Source organism: Hirundo rustica, chromosome 4 (genome assembly GCF_015227805.2).
Source record: "Hirundo rustica isolate bHirRus1 chromosome 4, bHirRus1.pri.v3, whole genome shotgun sequence".
Taxonomy (NCBI): domain Eukaryota; kingdom Metazoa; phylum Chordata; class Aves; order Passeriformes; family Hirundinidae; genus Hirundo; species Hirundo rustica.
In genome coordinates, this window is record NC_053453.1 from 63,636,051 (window position 1) to 63,657,548 (window position 21,498).

Sequence of the window (21,498 nt, forward strand, 5' to 3'; positions counted from 1 at the left end):
GTCCACTTGTGTCACTGGGAGGAGGTAACAACATGGCTAGGTCCCCGAAGCTCTATTTCAGTGCTAGCTCAGAAATACAGAGGTGCCTTGAGCATCCAGGCAGGAAAAACATCATCTAAGAAGCAGATGGATTATTGACTGTGTTATCATTCAGGGGGTGGTGTGGTCAGCAATGAGAGAACGCGTGCTGCACTCTCACCATGTGTGATGACCACTTTGTGCTGCTTGGAAAGGCCAAGGTTCCCCAAGCTCAGCTATGATCCATCTGAGAGAGAGCTGGCTGGCAGCTCACAGATGCATCCTGTCCATTCAACCCCACTCCCACCCCTTTTCTTGCCTCGTGCCCACCAGTTTGCTGATGTTCTCTACCCATGAAGCCTGTGTGTGGTCAGTGCTCAGGCAAGGCAATGCCTGTGGAGGGGCTGGAAAGCAGGAGGGAGGACTGCAAGGGTCTGGCAGGTAAAGAACAGGACCTAATGAAAGGAAGAGGAGGAAGAAAGGACTGTAAGCGGAGCCATTTTCATTTCAAATTGACTTTCTGAATGAAAATTTCTTCACCCTGAATCATCTATACTTTCTGAAACAGAGAGCATTTTTTTTTTCCTTTTTTTTTCTTTCCCCCCAGTTATCAATCTCATTAGTAAGAATTGGATTGAGTCTATGTGTGGAATATTGATGTATTTTCTCAATTCCCATAGCATTGCCCAAAAGTACAACAGCACTCCCTCAGAAAACACAGGTAACTATTTATCCTCTAAATTAGGGCAACACTAGCATCCTGTGGGTGAATTCCCCTCACTCTGCTGGATAAATGTGGCACATGGAAGGTCTAGCCCAGGCTGCTGTTCCTCTTCCTGCAAAGAATTTTTTGAATTCTTACAAAATTGACAGGAGAGTTCTGTAGGGTTCAGAGTGGAGGTCTTCCTTAAACAAGCATTCCAGTACCCATTTTCTACTGTAGCCTTGGTTACTTGAGGACGAGCAGAGAAGATAAAGGACTCCTGACACGTTCTCCCAGCCTCCAGCTGTCACTGGGAGGAATGAGCACCTTTCACAGGGTACCTGCCAAACAGTGGTGCGATTCCGTAAATCCACAGCAGGTCCAGAATGACCTAGTTGCAAGGACAAGGACAAACATCCCCACTCTACTTGTTCAGAGCCCATCTGAGCAGATTTTAGGAGCATTTTACCTGAGAACCAAGGATTTGACCTCTTTTCAGTTGAGGATCTCATATATTTTCTTCTTATTCTATGTCTTCTCCTCAGCTAGCTCTGACAAAGTCAGTACATGGTGAATAGTTGGTCCCCATCTACTCTCTCTGGGCCAGTCTTGGGTTTGTAAACCTTTGTCACAAATTCTCAGTTATTTTCTTACCCGACTTTTTCCTTTCTTGCACAGAACTGGCTCCAGACCAGCCTCTCCTCAGAGCATGGCCAAACATCCTTGAGTCCAGGCTATCAGAAGCACTTCACACTCAAGGCATCCCAAAAGCCTTGTGGACACTTTGATCCCAGGTGTTAAAGGAGGCAATGCAAGACAGTGTGTGGGTGTCAGCTATCCCTCCTCATACTCCTGTGTCAAAATCTCCAGCTCCCTGCTGTCAAGAGACATCCCTAGTCACAAAGCCCCTCAGAGAAGGATTGTCCTTTTTTTCTGCTTTCAGAGCAAATGTGGCAGACTTGGGTTTCTGTTCATGCCTGGAGCCTGGAAGTGCTGCAGCAGTGGAAGTGAATAGAACAAGAGCAGCAGGTACTACAGGGTGTAATAAACAGGGCTGAATGTCTCCCTCTGCCATCAGCAGGGAGCAGGAGCACACGTGTGGTGGAGCCCCAAGCTGACATCCTCTCAATCTCTGCTGGCAACGTGGGGAATCCCTTTTGCTGAGAAATAATCCTACATGTCTGGTAAAAAACTTCCTTCCTCCTCCTCTGCGACACAAAGTAGCGTTGGAAGAACCCTCACTGCCCACAGGAACACTTCCAGTATGTGTTTCACAAATTCAGAAATCCCCATTAAATAAGGATCTGCCATTTCTCATTAAAGCCACCAGCAAAAAAACTCTCACGAATTAGGAGGTGAGAGGACCTTGTGAAAGTGAGACACAACCAGTATTTTCTGTCTGGATCATATTCTGATCTCATTGTTTCTTGCTGAAACACCACCATATGCTTAGTTTTCCTTTGCCATTTAATTGCCTCTGACACTGTAAAATCGGATCTAGACTAAGCAGACCATGTCGACTTCCCAACATTATTTTTAACTTTGGATTGGAGATTGAAACACAACAGCTGTGGGGGTTTTTTGGGTTTTTTTTTGGCTAGTAGTTTTATTAAAGAGAAGGAACTGAACAGAATGAGCCCTGAGGTCACAGGGTCATGGTTACCCACCTCCTGCTAGGTCAGAGTCCAGAGGAACACAGGACACTTGTTTCTTCAAGTGTTTCCCCACCTTTCACTACAGAAGGTGGCCAGGAAAAGTCCAGGATTGCCATGACAAAACAGCCAGGGACACGATGTCCCCAGGCTGTAAGAGCTGGTAGTTCTGTGCTGACATCATGGGCTCTAACCAGCCCTGCAACCATGAGTGAAGTCTGGAGGCTGGATCCTTTAAACCACCTTTCCACATCAGTGGAATCCCAATCACATTTATATCAGGGTGAGCACGGTTCTGCTTGCCGTGGCTTCCTTTAACCCAGACTACACTGGTAAAAAAACAAGAGCAAGGGGAAAGTTTCCCACTCCTTCCATCATTTTAGGACAGATGATGGACAGATGGACAGACAGGTTTAGGACAGAGGGTAGCACCAATGCCAGGTACCTCCTGGCTTGCCAAGGCCCCAGAGGTGACACAGACAGAAGGCAGATCATGGATTTTCTAAGCAAGAAATTCTGTAGCATTTGCCTGCTCAATGTAGACACAAAACAAACAGAATAAACTCCTAGTTCAGAAACGCATCTCAACCCCATCTGCAAAGGAGAAGTTTTGGGACAAAGCACTCCTGAGTCTCTTGCCCATCCATCCCTTTGTTTTAAATGTTTCCTCTGTAAGAACATGAGTCCCAACCATTAGACTTTTTTTTTTTTTTTTTCCCCCATTAAACAGACACACGTTAGGTAGAAATTCTATATCACTGCTGTTTATACTTGGTGTTAAGTGGCTTGCCCTTGGGAATTCCTATTACAAATTGTTAAATTATGTCCCTTCCTTTTTATTTCAGCAGAAAGCTGGATTTTCGGTTGAGTATATTTTAAAAATTTCCAGTTGAAGGGTTGGGGCCAGTGAGAAGCTGAGACTCACATCACTTGTACCTGTTTTTCCACCAGCCTCACGGAGGTGACACCAAAGTGGCTATCACCAATAATTGGACTTAAGGGTTTCCATATGCTCACTTACGAATCCCCAGAGTTTTTTCAGTCTCTTCAACTCAACCCATTTAAATTCAGATTTAACTGACATTGATTTAGGAGTTGGTTTTCCAAGGTGCTGAACACACGCCATCAATTGCAGCTGAAGTTCTGAGTGCTCAGCCCTTCTCAATATCAGATCCTTCCTCTTTAAAAGAACAAAAAGCAGATTCGAAGTTTATTAAAGCCAGACCCATATGCTCAAAGGAAGGGTTATTAACTCCCTAAGTGATTCTGTAAGTTAATATGTCTTTATTAGTCAGCTCTTTTCAATGTAGCAAGTGTTGTGGAATAGGCCATTATAAATTACAGAAGCTTTATTTGAACTGGCTCCTAGTAAAACGTAACACACCTACTGGAAGATTGTTGTATAAATGTCACCTCCTGATGAGCAATCTGGACTAAACTACAGAATTTTTTTTTCTACACTACTGCTAACACACACAAAGTCTTTAATTTGTTTCATGAAAATGGTCCCTGGATAATATTCAGAAGTGACAAAGATGGTAGCAATTCCTTTGTGTGCAGCATCTCAAACATTTTACATCAGCTCTCAATGCGGTCCTATGTTTGCAGGAGAATAGAAAAAGAAAAAAATATTACATTGCTAAATAAATAACTTTGTTCTTGTCTCATGCCTGGGCAGACACAAACTTCTCTGCATGCATCAGCAAGAGATGCTCTTGGGGAAGAGGGACTGATCAAGGACTTGAATTTTTTTGAAGCCATGTAGAATTAGGCAGCAGAGGCCACACATGGGTGGATGGAATTACCCACCTTATTTCCAAAGGCACTACAGCTCTTCTCTTCAGCCCTGGAGATTTGCCATCTCCACTTCTACATACTCCACAGAGTCCCTCCCCATATTGATCCAAATACAGGAAGGAAAATGATTAAGAAATACCCACAGTTAGCAAGATTTCAGATTAGTCACCAGCTAGCTGTAAATGCAGCAGGAATAGCCCTGATTGCATTAATTCACTGCTGGGACTTCATTTGCCCTCGGACTTTTTGCAGACTCTGAAACAGCTCTTGCCACATTACTGACTTGATCTTTCACACCCATTCAGGGCATCTTTGTCAGAATCTTCATTCTTGGCTTGTATGGGGTTTGTTTTTGTTAGAAGAGGGATGCTGAGGATGTGGCCCTTAGCACAACTGCATCTTCAAAGATCACTTGCTGCATGTTGATCATGTTAACTGCCAGAAGAAACTCCTAACCAGGTAACAAATCACTGGAGACTGGTCTTTAAGAGAAATAGTTGAAGAAAAGCAACTCAAGTTCCATTTTTCTTTGAAGGGCAGAAGAGGAGTTTCCAGGAGGCCAGGTTTCCAAATGTCACCTTATCCAGGAGAAACAACAGCTGCCAAGCACTGGCCCACACACTTGGCTCTTTCCTGTAGCCTGATCACTACAGGACAAACATTACTAGCTAAGATTTTCCCTGTCCCTTGCTATGGTAAAATTGTGTCCTCAAGGGCTCTCAGTGTTCCTTGGAAGGCTCCTGACATCAGAAACAAAACTGGAGTGCACCAGTGTTGATCCTCCACCCTCACCATGTCCATGTAGATCTTCCAATCAAGCATGGCAGAAAAATGGCACACAGGGAAGAAATCGGCACTCAGAAGCATCCTTGTCAATCCCTGCACTTTTCTCCATCCCTTTAATTAACTTGAAATTGCTACTTTATAAAATTCTCACTGATATCTGAAAACAGTTATATGCTAATAAAAGACAAGAGAAAAGATGTTTTAGAGTAATAAAGAAAATAATTTTAATCCATGCTAACAGGTGATACTTAAAGTTACAGCTGGTGGTAGTATTTCTAACAGACCAGTCCTAAGCTGTATCAGTAATAGCCACATTTGGCTTTTTTAAATGCCCTATTTCATGCAAAGGAAATTAATGAGAACAAAAATGCAAGGTGAATGCAAGCAATCACAAGAGGCCATTCATTCATCATTCTGCCTACATTTTTTAATGAATACATTCACAGAACAGCAACTGTGCTCATTCCACAAGTAGCTCAGGGCAGAGGAATTAAATCAGACAACCTTTATAATTGTTCTCCAGCTGTCAGTCAGCCTTTTTTATCTGCCAGCATGTGTGGACAATATCATTCCCATTAACAATGCCACTCATTTAGCGGCACTGGACTGCAATGACGACATTAAGTGGATACTGCAAAAAAAGTAGGAAAAATAAAGATTACGTAAATTCAAAAAGCTGAAACAGTTAATTGGCTGTTTCTCAAACACCCACAGCAAGTAACATTGGCTCCACTGGTGTACCAGTAATTAAAAAGCTAATTACTATTTTATTTCAGAAAGTGAGGAACCCTAAGAATAAAGCAATGAGAAATGCAGCTTGCTGAAGTGAGAATATTAACACTGTTCTCATCAAGGGATCCCTGCAGCACCATCACCTTGGGAAGGTTTGCACACAGACTTGTCACAAGAGTAATTAGCTACTTAGAGAGCAGGGAAATACTTCCTTCCCCTTTCACTGTCGTAGATACAGACATGATTCCAGATTTAAATGGAAAATGAACATTACTTCGATGAAATCTTTTCTGGGCTATGTTCATGAGATAAATGACTTTGGGCCAAGATTTTTTAAATTCTTCCCTCCCTTAACTCCACATGCTGTTTTGGATATGTCAACCTAAACTGAACTTGCCCTTTCTTTCAAAACCACTGCTGAAAATGCTGGGCAACCTAGAATTGTACAGAAATACAAGTTACAGAATCATCTAAATCCCAGCGTTTCAAGTGAAGGAAGAATTAAACTTTGCAGAACTGTCTCAATACATACCCAGCATCTACTGAACATCACTGCTGTCGGCTAACGCTGTCACATTCCTCCTGACCATAAAGCTCACCAGAATGCCTGAGCAAGCAGAAACCACTCTGGGCTAAGCCAGTACCAGCACTGCTTGTGCTAGGGTGAGAAACAAGAAGGTCCTGAGCTACAGAGGGTGATGCCATTATTCAGGACAGTGCAGAAGGGGCATTTACACGGATGTCACCGAGCGAGAAATGCAGAAGGGCTGAGTTGGTGGGTGTGGTGCACATGTGCAGAGGCACAGACAGCAGAGTAACTCATGGTTACTCATACACAGTCCTCTGGAAAAGGAACCCTTGACAGCTTTTGAAAGTAGCTGCCAGGCCACTTGGGAAAGAAAGAAGAATAGTCTTTTCCTGTACCAAAGAAGGAATGCATTCCAAAAAGCAGATTTCAAAGGGGAGAGGAAAGAAAAAGCCCAGAAATGCAAACCAGAAAACACTGACCTAACAACATGGCCAGCTCTGTGTTTGATAGGGAGCAGGAAAGGACTGTTCTTCCATCAGTGGGCACTCCGAGCATGCCACATAAGGATGGTAAAGTTGGAGGACACTGCTGGAATTCACTGTCACAGGAACACCCAGCATTGCTGCTGGCATCACTGTTAAACTTGATCAAAATGTATTCTGAAAGTTGCCATGAGAAAGAAGGTATGGGAGTAAGTTACCCTTCATGGGCTATTTCTATTCACACTGAACAGCCTGGCTCATGAAAACACACATTTTATAATCCACTTGTAGTCCTTTATTCACACATTTATTTAATCAGCTGCAGCACAGTTATGAACGTCACCAATACCCACCCAAACATACAGAGATCATACACAAGAATTGCTTGAGGCAAGTTAGTGCCAGTAGTGTTGATTAAGACAGCTGTGAGATACAGGCTGACACACAAAAAAGCAGAGTTAATCTTGTACTAGTTACGGAAGCAAAATTCCTGCCTCCCAAGTGCTTCTTATGGAGGAAAAAAAAAAAAGCTAACCGAAAAACATTTTAGGTATTTTAGTTTCTTTTTTTTTTTTTCATGAAGTGCTGCTGAAATTCATTAGTTAACCAATGACAACATTTTCTATTTGCAATTTAAAGACTGTTCAGAGCTCCATCCAACTGATCTTGAACACCTCCAGGAATGGGGAATCCACAGCTTCTCTGGGAAATCTGTTATAGGCTTCACAGCAAAGAATCTTTTCTTAATATCTATTCTAAACCTTCTCTGTCAGTCTGAAGCCCTTGTCCCTTTTTCTGCCACTCCAGGCCCTTGTCAAGAGTCTCTCCCCATCTTTCTTGCAGGCTCCCCTCAGGCACTGGAAGGCCATGATAGATCTACATACAAAAATCTGTACATTCCATAAACACAGCAACAGTTGAATTTTAGTCCACTGATGTGCTGTTCAGTGTGGGACACCTCAGGTTTTACTGTGGATTAGAAGCTTATGGTTTCTCATATAAGTTCACAATGAAGTCAGAAGAATGTAAGAAATTCATTTATTGATATAACTTTTGGAGAAATTGATGCTCAGTGACACCAGAGCAGGAACTCACAAACAGGTATTTTCCCCTGCTCACCTCCAACAGGGATTTCTACATCAGGCCATCCTCTGTCACCCATGGCGTAACTCTTGAGCACAATGAGCAGGACTCTGTTTCTTATTTCAGCTTTTCCTCTGATTTCTATGCATTTTGAGACTAGTCTCAAACATTCACTCCTTACATTAACAGTAATTTTACAGGTAATTATAGACATTACAATTTCTTGGAAAGTAGCAAATGGAGCTATGATCCCCAACCTTCTCCAGCTCTTCAGGAAAAACTAGATTCATTATTGATGTAGGTTAATCTTTGCCCTAAAATGTAAAACAGAAAGAAAATGAAAAACAGCCAGCCACAGGCACTCTCAAAGATGGCCAAATTTCAGCTGTCAAGAAAGAGCAAAGTTTTTTGAAATTTGTCTAAAACAAACCCCTGATAAAAGTTAGTATTTGAAAAGCACTTAACAGGAAACTGATTCTTTGACAAACATTATCAGATTATGAAAGCAGACTGTGATTATTTTTTTACAATTACGAAATGTTCTCAGTTAAGTGATGAGTTAATGAAATGCATCCCCTCCACTGCAGGATTTTGTACATGCAGCACATACACAGCACACAAAAAGACAAGACCTACTGCACATTTTTCTTACCAAGCTGCCACTACCAGGTCCATCCTTGGGTAACGCTCCCCAAAAGGACTAGTGCCAACTGCACAATGCTTACTTAGTCCATCATCATCCACTGAGCTCAGTCTTACTACACCTCACCCTAACAGGAGTTCTGGTGTTGGTGTAAACACCAAATAGCAGACAGCATTTTTTTAAGACTGTGGACAGTTTCCAAGAGATACCCACCTTCAGCTCAGCAAATGGCTCTGGCTGAAGATTAGATTTCCATGGCAAGTGGGAAAATGAGGCATTTCCAGGCTCATTTCCTTTCTTCAGTACTTGTGAGAGAAAACCAGCTGTGCTCACCCACTGGAGGAGAAACGTGAAAGGCTGTACCCAGCCTACACAGAGAGAGGGTAAGACTATACCACCCTACATTATTTAGGGAACTAGATGAGACTCCTGACCAGAGGACTTGGCTGTATCACTCCAAGGAGCCGTCCCAACAAGGATGAGGAGTATCAGCATTAGAGCAGCAAACCAGCAGGAACCACACTTGGTGGTTTTCAAGGGGAACTGCTAAAACTTCAAGTTTCAAAATAAAGGACTCCCAGAAATCCATCTAAGGCCAGAAACATCTAACACAGCATGACCTGCTACATGATGGAAGCCACAGAACTCTAATGAATGACTGCTGCTGGGAATCCTACATTTTGTAATGGACTGCAGCACCTGGAGCAGATGGAAAAGCTGTAGTTAGAGCTGTAACTCTCGTGTCATGGATTTTTGCTTGCAGGAAAATCAAGGAGGATGGAGGCAGCACCAGGCCTCCTGTCCATCTGCAAAAAGCACAAGAAACCTGTCAGAACATGGATACCACTACTGGTGCCACAGAGCCAGGCACAAAATGTAATGTCAAGTGCTGACTAAGCCAAGAAGCAGGAGCCATCATGACAAAGAACAGAAGAAACTGCTGCCCTCCACAGTGAGAAATTCCAGCTCTCCATTTCCTCCAGAAAAGAAACCTTTCTGCTGAGAGGCCTCTTGTTTGGTATCACAGCACATGAAACAAAGAAAGAGGGAAGAAAGCACACAGAGTGTTTCTGGTGAGATCAGAGCTGCATTTGTCACATTCCCGAGGGCTGGGCAGAGCTGCTCTGGTCACACACCACAACTCCTCTGCTTGTTTTCTACATCCCTGATTCTGAAAGACACTTAAGCATCTGTATAACATTTGAAATATGTGTCTAATCACAATACATTGTTTGCATCTGAAAGTGGACTGTGTAAGACTAATTCTAACCCAAAATAATCCATTACACTTCTGGTATGATCATGATACGAAGTCCAACAACAAGGTTGGCAGAGTAGAGTTCGGAACATTTGGCCTAGGGTTTTTCTTCCTCCAGAAAATCCAGGAAAAGGAACAGGTAAGGATTCAACATCAACAAAAATCCCCAAACTTATGGGTTGGCTTTATTGCTTTCTTTCAGTACAAACTGCAGTGCAGACCTTCAGATACAGAGGGTGGATGATGGGGGTGGGGGTGGGCAGGATAGGACAAGGACAACACAACATGAACCCTCATACCCTCCCCATCTCTGCTTCAGCGTAACTCAACCTCTCCTAACAGTCTTGTGTGCCAGTGCAACATTTTTAGCAATTACTAACTGAGTACTGGTTGCAGGGTCTAAAGAACAAACCTAAACCCATGCATTAAGGTCCAATATACAGGTGCTTAGAATGGAATTTTGAAAACAATTTGCTGTACACTGAGATATGGTACTTGATTATTTTCAGTGCTTTCACCTCATCCTGAATTGAGACAATGCTTAACACACCCAATTAGTTGAATAAAAAAGGCAACACTCGGTCTAGCAAAGTCATTCATTATAATATTTATTCTATGAAACAATGCTGAAAACGTGAGATTAAAAAAATGTTCCATGCATTTCATAAAATACAGAGAAAAACATTGTCATAAACAAAACAGAATAAGCAAGCCAAACCCCCTCTGAAAATCCTGAGAGCTCCACTCTCCATCATCTGCATCGTAAGAATACAAAAAGCATATCCAGGAGAAAGAGCAATCTGAGGAAAGTGGCAGGTTATCTGTCAATAACCGGGATGAGTACACCGGCCCACAAGAGTTTTGCCATCACCTTTCTTACTACAAAACCAAACTGATGCAACTTGCTTTCCTTGCTACCACTTCCTGGCATTGTCTTTGGCTGGGAAACCAGGACAGCACTGCAGAATTCACATTAATGCTGTCCAGAGAGGCACTAGGGTACAAAATGTAGATAGCTATGGAAAGGTATCAGGGCCCAGCGGGTGAGAGGGAGTGGCTGCTGTTCCCCTGCTGGAAGCAGGCTGCAGGGAAATGCCTTGACTGTCTTCCTGGGAGTGGAAAATGCACCCAGTGGAAGAAGTATGGGCAGAAGCAGGAAATGTATCTAGTACCTCTTTAAGAATCCCAGTCACACAAAAGACATGCTGCATTACACATGAATGCCAAGAGCAACATCTGCATTTAGGTTACAAATGACATTGCTATAAATCTTCTTACTGAAAGCTTTTGATCCAGCTCCTTCTCCTCAACCTACAGTACTGGGTTTGGCTTCAGCAAAGCTGTTACAAGATCCTTCTCTTGCTTTTCTTTTACAGAACCACCCAGATTCCCACAACAGTTAGCAGCCACATAACCACCAAACACAAAGCCAGCCTAATTCTGGGCTCTGATATAAAAGCAGCCCCACTCTTGTGCTGGGAACGCCCCAAAGCTGCCACAGCTGTATTTGGGGAGGGCAGTGTAGCGAAAGGAAGAACAAGGCTTCATGTACACCAACACCCACTGCCCCAAAAGCCACACCCCATGAAGCCTTAGGAACACCATAATCAAAGAATTTCATGCGGGGAGGAGCAAAGAGAAGAGAACAGACTGGGATCCTCTCCCCTGCACCTGGGGATGCATCCACTCTTCAGAACAGCATTCTTCCTCCTGCCAGCTCCCGAGCCACCTCTGCTGCAGCGCGGAAGGTTCTGCATCGGCCTCCTGAGAATGGTGCACCGGGGGGAGGGAAGATTGTTATGGTTGAAAAAGTGGTTTTCATGTTGATTCTTAAAAACATAAAGCTAGAAACTCCTATTTTAAAAAATTTTTCAAGTGTAATTTAGCCTGTAGCACAAACTATTACAAAATTAGAAGATACAGAATTGCCCATGCTACACCTTAACTCTCTCCCTTTGCATTTACATATCAGGAATATGACTTTATATCACATCATCTTCTCACTTTCCAATTCCCAAAAGAAACCTATTCCATTCCCTGCATAAGCACAAAGGAGTCAGAAAAAAGACTCCATAGGAAATCCCATGTCCAGCATTTCTCTCTTGGAGTGCTTGCAGCTAGAATAATGTTTTCTTGGTGAAGTTTTTAAAGTTCAATTATGTTTTATGTGCTCCATTTATCTTGCATTAAAAAAAAACAGAAAATGCTGTAAGAAATTAAGGTTTTCACAGGTCTCCACAGGCTCTGGTGAAACACAAAGAGTCTTCTTTTAAAATAACTGCCCAGCTTCCTCTATAGTGGAATTTCTGTGTTGTCCATGTAAACATTACACAGAGTCTTTGTACCACCCACTAAGCTCTCTGCTTCAATCAACCATTTGTGCCCAAAAGCACATCCTTATGTTTCTTCCTACACCACAGCCATCCTCCTACACCACAAAAGATGTAACAAAACAGGAATTAATTACAGGCTGGATACTTACAGGGATTGCTGCTGTTTGCCTCTGTCTTCGCAGCCTTGGCAAGTTTGGTCGAGTTCTGCTGTGCTTTGCCTTGCTCCTCTCCAGTTAGCAGGGCTTTTATTTCCGAGGGGATTTTCCCTTGGTCCATGGCCATGCACCACTGCTTGTACTGAAACACGCAAACACATTAGGCCTTAGCAAACTGCCAGGACCACATCAGCAGACAAAACAGGGCTGTAATCTTTACCTTCCGCTATATATTCATTTAAGGTCTGAACGTACCGAGCCGAAGCCTCTTACGAAACTGCGGAGCCCTAATGAGCCGAGCACGTGGCCGCATACCTGCCCTCAGCAGAGCCTCTCTCAGTCAATAAACTGCTACTCAGAGGCAGCACTAGACAGAATACTGTAATTATTAAACAACATGGAACACTCTGTGCAATTTCTCGCTGCTGGCATGCGAGAATACCGTTCCAGTTCATGGCCTATTAAAAACAAGTATTTCACGTGACTCTGGGGCTGATGGACTATTAAGAGGTCCTTTCCCATTGCGCAGGGCACAGTGGAAGCACACGTGCCTTATTCCTACTTCCCTCATCTTAAATCCTTCATTGCCAAGCCCTGAAGCACATCAAAAACCTGTGGACAGTTGGCTGGCTTTTCAGCAGATCCTAAACCTGCTGACTTGGAGTGATTGGCCCTGCCCAGTCAAACAAACCTAAAGCCAGGCCAAGGCAGTGTCCTCAGCGCTGGTGACGTTTCAATGACACCGCTGTGTCTGCATTTCCAGATGAAACATTCTCTTTGGTGAATGCTGCTTATCTGGGCAAGACCTCCATCTTACACATCCTAGAGCCACCTGCACAGAGAGCATGCTGCAAGAATCCACCTCCCCAACAGAGAAACAATGACACCCTGTGGATATACGTTTGCCCTTTGATATTTCAGCACTTCTTGCCACAACCTACCTCTGTCAAAAGTTTTTCAAAACCAAACATTTCTAAGACAACAGACTCAAATGTAATGGCACTTTCTTCTCTTGCTTACAGTTCGGAACCAGCAGATAACTTGTGACATGAATTTATATTCTACACACCACAGCAGGCAAACAGCTGGATGCATCTGATGTTTTGATACTTCCCAGCCAAATGCCACTGTCAGTCACCGTGGTCCCGAGGAACAAGTGTTCACGAGGACAGGTCCCAGATAATACTGAGGGTTAGGTTACATGGTAGTTCCTTACCATTTCAAGCTCTTCTCTGAGAGCACAGATGGCTCGCTCTCTGCTCGAAACCAGCTCTTCCAGGTACTGGTACCTCAGTTTCTTCCTGGCTCTGCACTCTCTTGCACTCTGACGACTTCTTTCAAGTTTTGCCTTCAAGTCTATTTTGGCTGGTTTACGACCTCGTTTGCCTGGTTTCTTTACCTTGCCTCCAACCACCTGGAAAGGAAGGGCACAAAAAAGATCCTGTTCTGCAAAGGTAATTTGTGATTTGAACTAGTAGGAGTCTCAAGTATAAAATCTTGCATATACATTCTGGAGCAACAGAGGAAATAAGAATGCTGAGCTCCGGAGTTTTCAGGATTCTCTCCTATTTCTCTCTCATATTGGGGAGCCCAGAACTGAACACACTAGTTCAGGTATCTATGAGGGTATCTGGGTCTTAAGGAGGCATAATCAGTCGTAGTGAAATTGCTCTCCTATCACAAACCTGCTCTAGCAGGTCTGGAAATATTATATAACAGAGATTAACACTTCACTTTAGAAAAAAAATATATTTGTTTTTCTCAATATGATGCAAAACTTAGTTTTGCTGCAGTCAACAGTTTCAGCCTACTCTAAATTCAGAATCATTCACTAGCCACATGAGCTTCCTTGGGCTAGATTTCTTTCAAAGGAATCTTGAGGCATTTTACTAAACAGAGAACTCAGTCACATCGAGTGCTACCTCTGTTTCCTCTGCTCCAGTAGTACATCACCACTCTGGCATGTTCACATTAAAAATATTACTCCACAGCCTGGTGAAGTCTCCTCACACATACTGTTAGTGAACTCTCCCTGTTGCTAATGTAGATTCCTTTGCAGAAATGTAACTCCCTATTTTTTTGCCCTACAGAAAGCAGGTTTTGCATTCACTTTCCCCTCATCTTTGTGGCGCCTTTTTTACAGGTCTGAGAGCTTCTCCTGCTAAAAAAAATAAACAAACAAACAAACAAACCTGCTCTCCTCTGTGTTTATTCTGTGTTTCCCCACTCAAACCTTTTACTCTTAACATGGGGACATGGCACAGTCTTAAATATGGTCGGAAGTTTAGTTCACTGGTCATTGGGCAGTATCACCCAGTAAGCATTACATCAGCTCACACACCCCAGCTCCCCTCCGAAGTGAGGATTTCTCTTTATTTGCACTCTGACCACACTGTTTGACTGGAGGGAGTGTAGAGAAATACACCTAACACACACACCTGCATATAGGAATTTCACTGCTGCCTTAGTATTTCACAATCCTGGATACAGACTTTTTCCAATAGGCAGTGTTCAAAATATCAGAGTTCATCATTTTTAAAAAAGGCACTTTTACTGTGAAAAGCTACAAAATAAGTCATTTTTAACATTCAAAGGAGTCACTTGTTCTGCAAACTTAGCAAGCTGCAACAAAAACAATAACATAGTGAATTGATGTGCCAGAATGAAGAGGAAAAGAAAGGATTATACAATTGAGCCTATTCTTTCTTTGGAAAGTGAGTCAACAATCACATGCCAACATAATCCTACCCTCTCTGTATTGTCCCTCTTGATTTATTCAGGAGTAGCTGCCTACCATAAGCAAATGAAAGAACAGAAAGTACTTAATGGACATCTATGATTATGAAACAAACACAATATATTCAGAAGAGCAAAGGGAAAAAATGAAGTTCTTTTATACTTGAACTACTGAATACAGTTAAAATAATTCTTTACTTCATCAAGGTGCTCCCCTTTAAGATTTTCTAGCAAGAGCTCTAAAGAAGGGAAAGCAACTGTCCTCATTCAGGCATGACAAGGTCTGTCCCCTCATGGAAACACACTCCTGGCTGTGGATGCTGTGATCCATTCTCCCAGCTCAGCAGAAGGTAAAACTACACAGAATCTGCCCAGATGGGCTCGTAGGCACTCACAATTTGCTATCTACTATTACTTGCACTTGGGAGATTGATGGACATTACGTCATACACACTACAGCCAAAGTACTTCAGTTCTCAAAGACTTACAGCACCTGAGATTTTTCTGTGCTAATGCCAGGTAGTTCAAAGTTAATCTTTGAATTCAAGAGCTAGATAAGGTCTTGTAGAGACATACACCGCAGCTCTCTTAAAAAACCTTGGCCGCTCTGGGTTCTGACCCTCTAGAACTAGAGTGAGCTGGCACTCGAGGTTGGGGCCCCAGCACACCCCATATTGCTGTGTGAAGTATCTCAAGTCCTAATCCTGCACCGGAGCACTGACAGCCATGCCCTCTCCCCAAAGTCTCATGTGGGTGAATGGTTCCCACCACACCATTTCACACAATCAGCAAGTTAAAGATTGTTTAACACATGGCAAATGCATCCTGGATCCACCGTTATCCATAAACTGCTTTCCCTTTGGTCATTCCAGACAGCTTTCTACAGAGAGGTGTGTCAACTGCTCTCCCTCCAAGATCTTTTACCACTGCAGCAGCCCTGCACACAAGGTCCCTTAGGGCAGGAAAAAGGCTTCAACCTTCTTCAACCATTCAACCATGATCACTTGACAACACTTTAACCACCAGGACCATGGAGAAAATGAAAAAGCTTCCTTCCCTTTTGGCTCTAAGCACTAACACCCTAATAATCAGCCTCCACACCAACCCCAAAGACTCATAGTGTCTTCTTGGCTCCTGGAATTCAGCACACAATTACACAGCACCCTGCAAAGGCAGCAATGGTAAGCAATTTAATCAAATCCTGCATCCTCGCCAGTTTTTCCTCACCAATATTTAGAAGCTCCTGCTGTAACCTTAAGCAACCCAGCTGGGGAAAAAAAGGCCTGAGAAATCCTTTGCCACCATTCCAGCATTACCATATCTCCCTGGCTTCTAGTGCTGTTTGCCTGCCCAGTTGCTATGCTGATGTGACAGAAAGAAGACAAAGCAGAAGTGATAGTTGATGTTGAACATGGCAACAGACCAAGCAAACATTTTTTGTCCCTTTGTATTCCTCTGGAGTTTATAAAGGGATGTGATCTATTAGCATTCAGCAGTGGAGAATTGGCTTTTTTTCAGGGAGTCATACGCAATCGGGACTCAGAACAACATTAATCATAAAACTTTTCACAGAAATATTAATAAAGGCATGCATTAGTTAGAGATCTGACCAAGTTCCCTTTTCAGTTCACTCAGACTTCAGAAAATAGAAGAACATAACTCTTTTCTCAGGCACATGGTGTGATTCTTGGGGTGTCCTGCATGGGGCCAGAGTTGGGCTCGATGATCCCGATGGGTCCCTTCCAACTCAGCCTATTCTGTGATTCCACAGTTTCCTTTTAATACCCTGCTTAGATCATAACCTCATTCTTGCGTCCCATCAGTGTTCAGACACAAAGTTATTTGACCTGGAATTGGAAATAGCTGCAATTACTTGACGTGATATAGAAAATTCCTCAGACTTCTGGATTTTTTTTATTAGAAGCATGCAGCAGATCTCTCCAAAATCCTTGCCAGAACACACAGCAGAGATGTCCTCCTCAGGAAGGAAATGCACAGATAATACAGCTACTAGCATTCACAGCACTGAGGAGCTGAGCCCCTCAGACAGAAGACTGGGATAAAGTTGGCCTCATCGTGACATCTGCAAGTTTGAATCAATTTAGCAGATTAAAGCAACACTATCCAGGCACTGCTCAGCAGCACTGACCAGCAATGCTGATCACATTGAGCAGGTCAGCATCTCCCAGATGAGTTCATTTACCAATAAACAAGCAGCTCCATCAACCAGTACTTGAGATCCATCCTAAACAGACTATTCATTGCATTGGCAGCTGAAGGTATAGCTGCAGAATTTAATGCAGCATGGAACTGGTGATCATCAACAGAATTTATATAAAACTATAAAAATGATTAGCAACAAATAAAGATGAAGTTTTCTGACCTCCCAATTCAAAGCAGACCACTCACAGTAGCAGTACAAAGCCCAGCTAGAGAGCATGGTTGTTATTCCCCCATTTCATGACATTTTATATGCCCAACACAATTACTTTACTTTTACTGGCAGACAAAATACATCCAATAATGATCCAAAAATGTAAGATCCTATTTAGTGAGCAAACACCATCTAAGTCTTAAGCAGATGTGTCAACTGAAATTAGTCCTAAAACTCTCACCATACCAAGTGCTTCATGTTCCATAAGAATGCCATGTTCAGCATAAAGAATACTGTCTGTCTTTCCTGCAACATCTGTTTTACAGAAGCTTGAGCTAGGACTAAATATCAAGTTTCCCTAAGGTGTTATGCAGGCACCCAGAAGGGTAAGTGCTAAAGTTCAGGGCAGCAGTCCCTCAGATGCCACCTCGCCACTCCAGAGGTGACAACCCTGCTCTTCCCTGAGGAAGGACTCACAACCTCACACAGGAATTATGTCCACCACGGTGGACACCCTACACATTCTCTCAGCTGACACCAACAGAAACCAGACACTTTCCTAAACCTGCCTCTGTCAGAACTTGGCTCTGGGATGGTCAGCTAACTCTAACCACGTGTATCCTCCCAGCCCACTGTAACAATGAGGAAACTGTTCTCTCGTTTGCAGGCCTTAATCTCCATTTTGCTCACTCCTTGCAAATATGAGCAGACATGTCATCTGAGCAATGCTGAGCAGGAGCTTCTTAAAACATTTAATGATTTGAAATTGCTCATATCAAATTATAACCAAAGCTGTTAAGGTTTTGTATTTCCAAGGAAGCAGTAATGAGAATGCTTTATGTTTGGACATGATCCTGGGTGGAAGATTTCTCCAGCACACTGAGAACCTGCAAACTCTGAAAAAGCCCTGAAGGGTGAAAACATAGCAACCCACCTCCTTAACAACTGAGGTGATCTCCACCATAGCTCTGTCTCTGCTGTGGCACTCAGAGCATTACCCAGGGCTGACTCCAGGACTGCCTGGGAGATCTCTCTCTCCCTGATCCCTGTCAGCCCCAGCGAGGGTCACAGGCCACAAGACAGCTCATGGCCAGAGACCCCTCAAGCTCTGTGTTTGAAACACAAGATCTCACACCTGGCTTGCTCCATCACTCCCTCCAAGGGACACCTGCACCCCCATTATTATGACTCAGGACCACAGAGGAGTATTTGATGTCTCACAGCCAGGCTGTGTGGAAAGCAACCCAGCTCCTTGGGTGTAGCCCTTTGCTGAGCGCCTTCCCTGCTCTAACACCAAGTGTTCCCTCGAGAAGGAAAGCTGCATGAAGACCGCAGAAAGACATCAACAGCTGCTGGATCCACAAAAATAGTAATACAGTATCTTTTCTGTGCAAGGCAAGAATATCGTAATTAAAGAGAGCGACCCCAACCGTTTTTGGTGGGGGTCTGGTTTTTGTACACTTTTTTTTAACTTCACTGGAATAACAAAAGTGATCTGACGTTACAAAATTTTATTTCTCATTTCTAGCCACAAACTGAAAAGTTAATTACCCAAATAAGTCTTGTCAGTGTCTCCCATAAAAATCTCAGTAATTAACACAAAAGACTGCAGTTAGATGTATCAAACTGTATTTTGATGTTGACTAACAAGAGTTATCACCTTCTTACCCTAGTCCCTATTTTCTGCTTCCCAATGCATTTAACAAATCCATAATATGTTATGTGTAGTCTTGTAAACTAATCAAGAAATTTCATCTGTAAAGGCTGAAACCACTAAAACAGATCTCCTTTTTCCTCTGTCCAAATACTTCAGAGATGCACAAGTGTTGTTTTAACGGGAATTAACTGCCAAGGAACAGCTACATCCCTATCTCCTTCCCTTCCACACCCAATAGCTCAAACCAAGTGAGAAGTGAGGCCAGTACCTCACCCTTGTTTAAAAGCAGTTCTATAGAAGAAAGGGATAAAAAGTCATATTTTGGGTTAGTTCTTTTTGAGTGTGCGTGAGTAATTTTAGAACATCCTTCCGAAACGAAACATGAAAATTTTCTAGATCTGATATTAAGATATTCTACCTCTCCCTTTATTTCTTGCTATTTCCTTCCAATTTTCAGGAATGTGTTAACAAGAACCATTCCTCTAATGCTCTCTTAAACCAGATAAGGCTAAATTAAAGTGCACTATGAATCAGGGAAAACTTTGCAAGCTCAATTCTAAATTCTTTGTGCCACATAGATGAAGGCAAATGCTGAACTTGGCTGCAGGCAGTTATAGAATGGCTACTACACTACAAACACAATTTCATTGATTGGATTTTTGCAGGCAAAGTCTTTTCACAGGCCAACCCCCTCAGCAAGGAGGAAAGCATGACTCAGTGGAATTTTTAGGAGATTTCAAGGACATGCTGGCTCCAGTTGTAACCACAGTGGCCATAAAGCAAGGTATAAACAGTGCTTGCCTCATCCTGACACAGCACCCTGCAAAGGGAAGAGCCCTCCCAAGGGAAATGGCATCTCTTGAACAGTCACCAAGCCCTCAGGGTCACCTGCGGCCTCATGAACTATAAAAACTCTACTTGGGAGTGAAGACAGCAAGAAGAATGAATATTCCACTCTTTTGGTTTTTTTCCTTTTCAACTCACCATAAATAACAATAAATTATTTTATTTAGTAAATGTGTCAAAAAATGTTTCAGAAAAAAAAAAAAAAAAAAAAGGCAGACTATCAGGACTGCACATGACACCAAAAATTACTTTTAAATGACAGTCTGGAACTTGGGTAGTACAAACAGCCTAAGTCTCATAGAGAAGAACACAAAAGGAAATAAAAATCAGATAATGCTCATGAACCATATACGCCTCCAGAACTAAATCTTCTGGGGTTTCTAAATTACTGCCCTAATTACACAAACTTTCATGCAGTTCCCAGAGTTGAGAGACATCGGTGTTGCAGATTTCCCTCAACCTCCTTCACACCTTTCAGACAAGGCCTTAATGAAATAAAATGGCATACCTGTTAAAATAGCCGATCACCATAATCCTTTCACAGCCTTACCATCCATTCCATGGATTGCCTAATTACTGATCGCTTCTAAATTCCTTTATTACTAAGAAATTGTGTCAAGCATTTCCCCCCCCTTTGAGTTAAGGCAGATCACCATAGGCTGTGTAATTTTGTTCTAGTAAAATTCCAGTGGTGTCTCCAGCACGACTGCCAGGATAACCCATAGCCAGCACTCCAGAGAGCTGAAACACCCAAACTCAGCTGAGAGTGTGAGCCGCAAAACGCTGCACTGAGCGGACACAGCAGCTGTCCCTGCAGGCTTTAGGGGCACAAGCTGCGTTCCTTGTGCATCTTCTCACGTTCGGCTCTGCTCAGGTGGAAGCCCTGCACCTGCAGGGATGCCACCGTGCTGCTTTTATAAGATTCTTCCAATGCTGGACGAATTCAGGCTCCAGCACCCAGCACAAGGCTGCAACCCACGCTGCTACCCTCGTACCACAGTATTTGCGCACAAGCGTTATTTATCTAATCAATTCAGAGTGCTACTGGGAGCATGAGCCACTGCACCACACACCACTGGTGGTATCCAGCCTCTGGCCCATGCCTGGAGCTTTAAGGAAACGCCAGAAGCAATACCGAAGTGCTGCAAGCAAGAACTAAGGGGGCGACCCTTCCTTTCTGGAGGCTGCAGCAAGCAGAGCCCTTCAAGAGCAGATTTCAGAAAGCTCCCTGCGCCAAGAGCCGCACCGGCCGCCCTCGGCTCCAGCTCCCGGGTGGGCCCCGCAGCCCTTTACCTTGCTGTCATCCATGTGTGCCGCCAGCCCCGACCCGCCTCGCCGCAGCCCCTGCACGAGGAGCAGGCGGAGCCGCCCGCCCGCAGCCCCGGCGGACACCTGCGCTCACAGAACCTCAGGGCCGCCCGCGGCCACCGCCATCACCAGCCGCCATGTTTGTGTACAGACGAGGAGCGAGGTAGCGCCGGCAGAGCGGTGCACGCTGGGAAGTATAGTCTTGTTCGAACCCGTCGTCCTTGGCCGCCGCCCTGATGGGGCCGGGAAAAACTACAACTCCCGGCAGACCGAGCAGAGGTGGGGCGCGGCGATTGGTCCTCGCCTCGCCGGCGGCGCGAACTACATTTCCCAGGAGGCTGCGGAAGCTCCCCCTCCTCGCAGCAACAACTGAATTTGTTGTTTTGTTGGTATTTTGGGTTTTTGG

The 21,498-nt window shown here is 43.7% G+C and overlaps 1 protein-coding gene across 2 annotated transcripts; it reads right to left on the reverse strand.

Annotated features, from left to right (window-relative positions):
* Positions 1-309: 309 nt before the first annotated feature.
* On the reverse strand, positions 310-21,289 carry CREBL2 (cAMP responsive element binding protein like 2). 2 transcript variants are annotated; one of them, XM_040063255.2, is made up of 4 exons: positions 21,078-21,251; positions 13,388-13,585; positions 12,166-12,313; positions 310-473 (listed from the first exon to the last, which is right to left on the reverse strand). In XM_040063255.2, exons 1-4 carry the CDS (start codon positions 21,090-21,092, stop codon positions 310-312), a joined length of 525 nt encoding a protein of 174 aa, XP_039919189.1. In that variant the 5' UTR covers positions 21,093-21,251. The 2 variants fall into 2 exon arrangements, with proteins under 2 accessions (XP_039919189.1, XP_039919190.1); XM_040063256.2 differs by lacking the exon at positions 310-473 and adding an exon at positions 10,276-11,447 and having other exon boundaries at positions 21,078-21,289.
* Between the last annotated feature and the right edge of the window lie 209 nt (positions 21,290-21,498).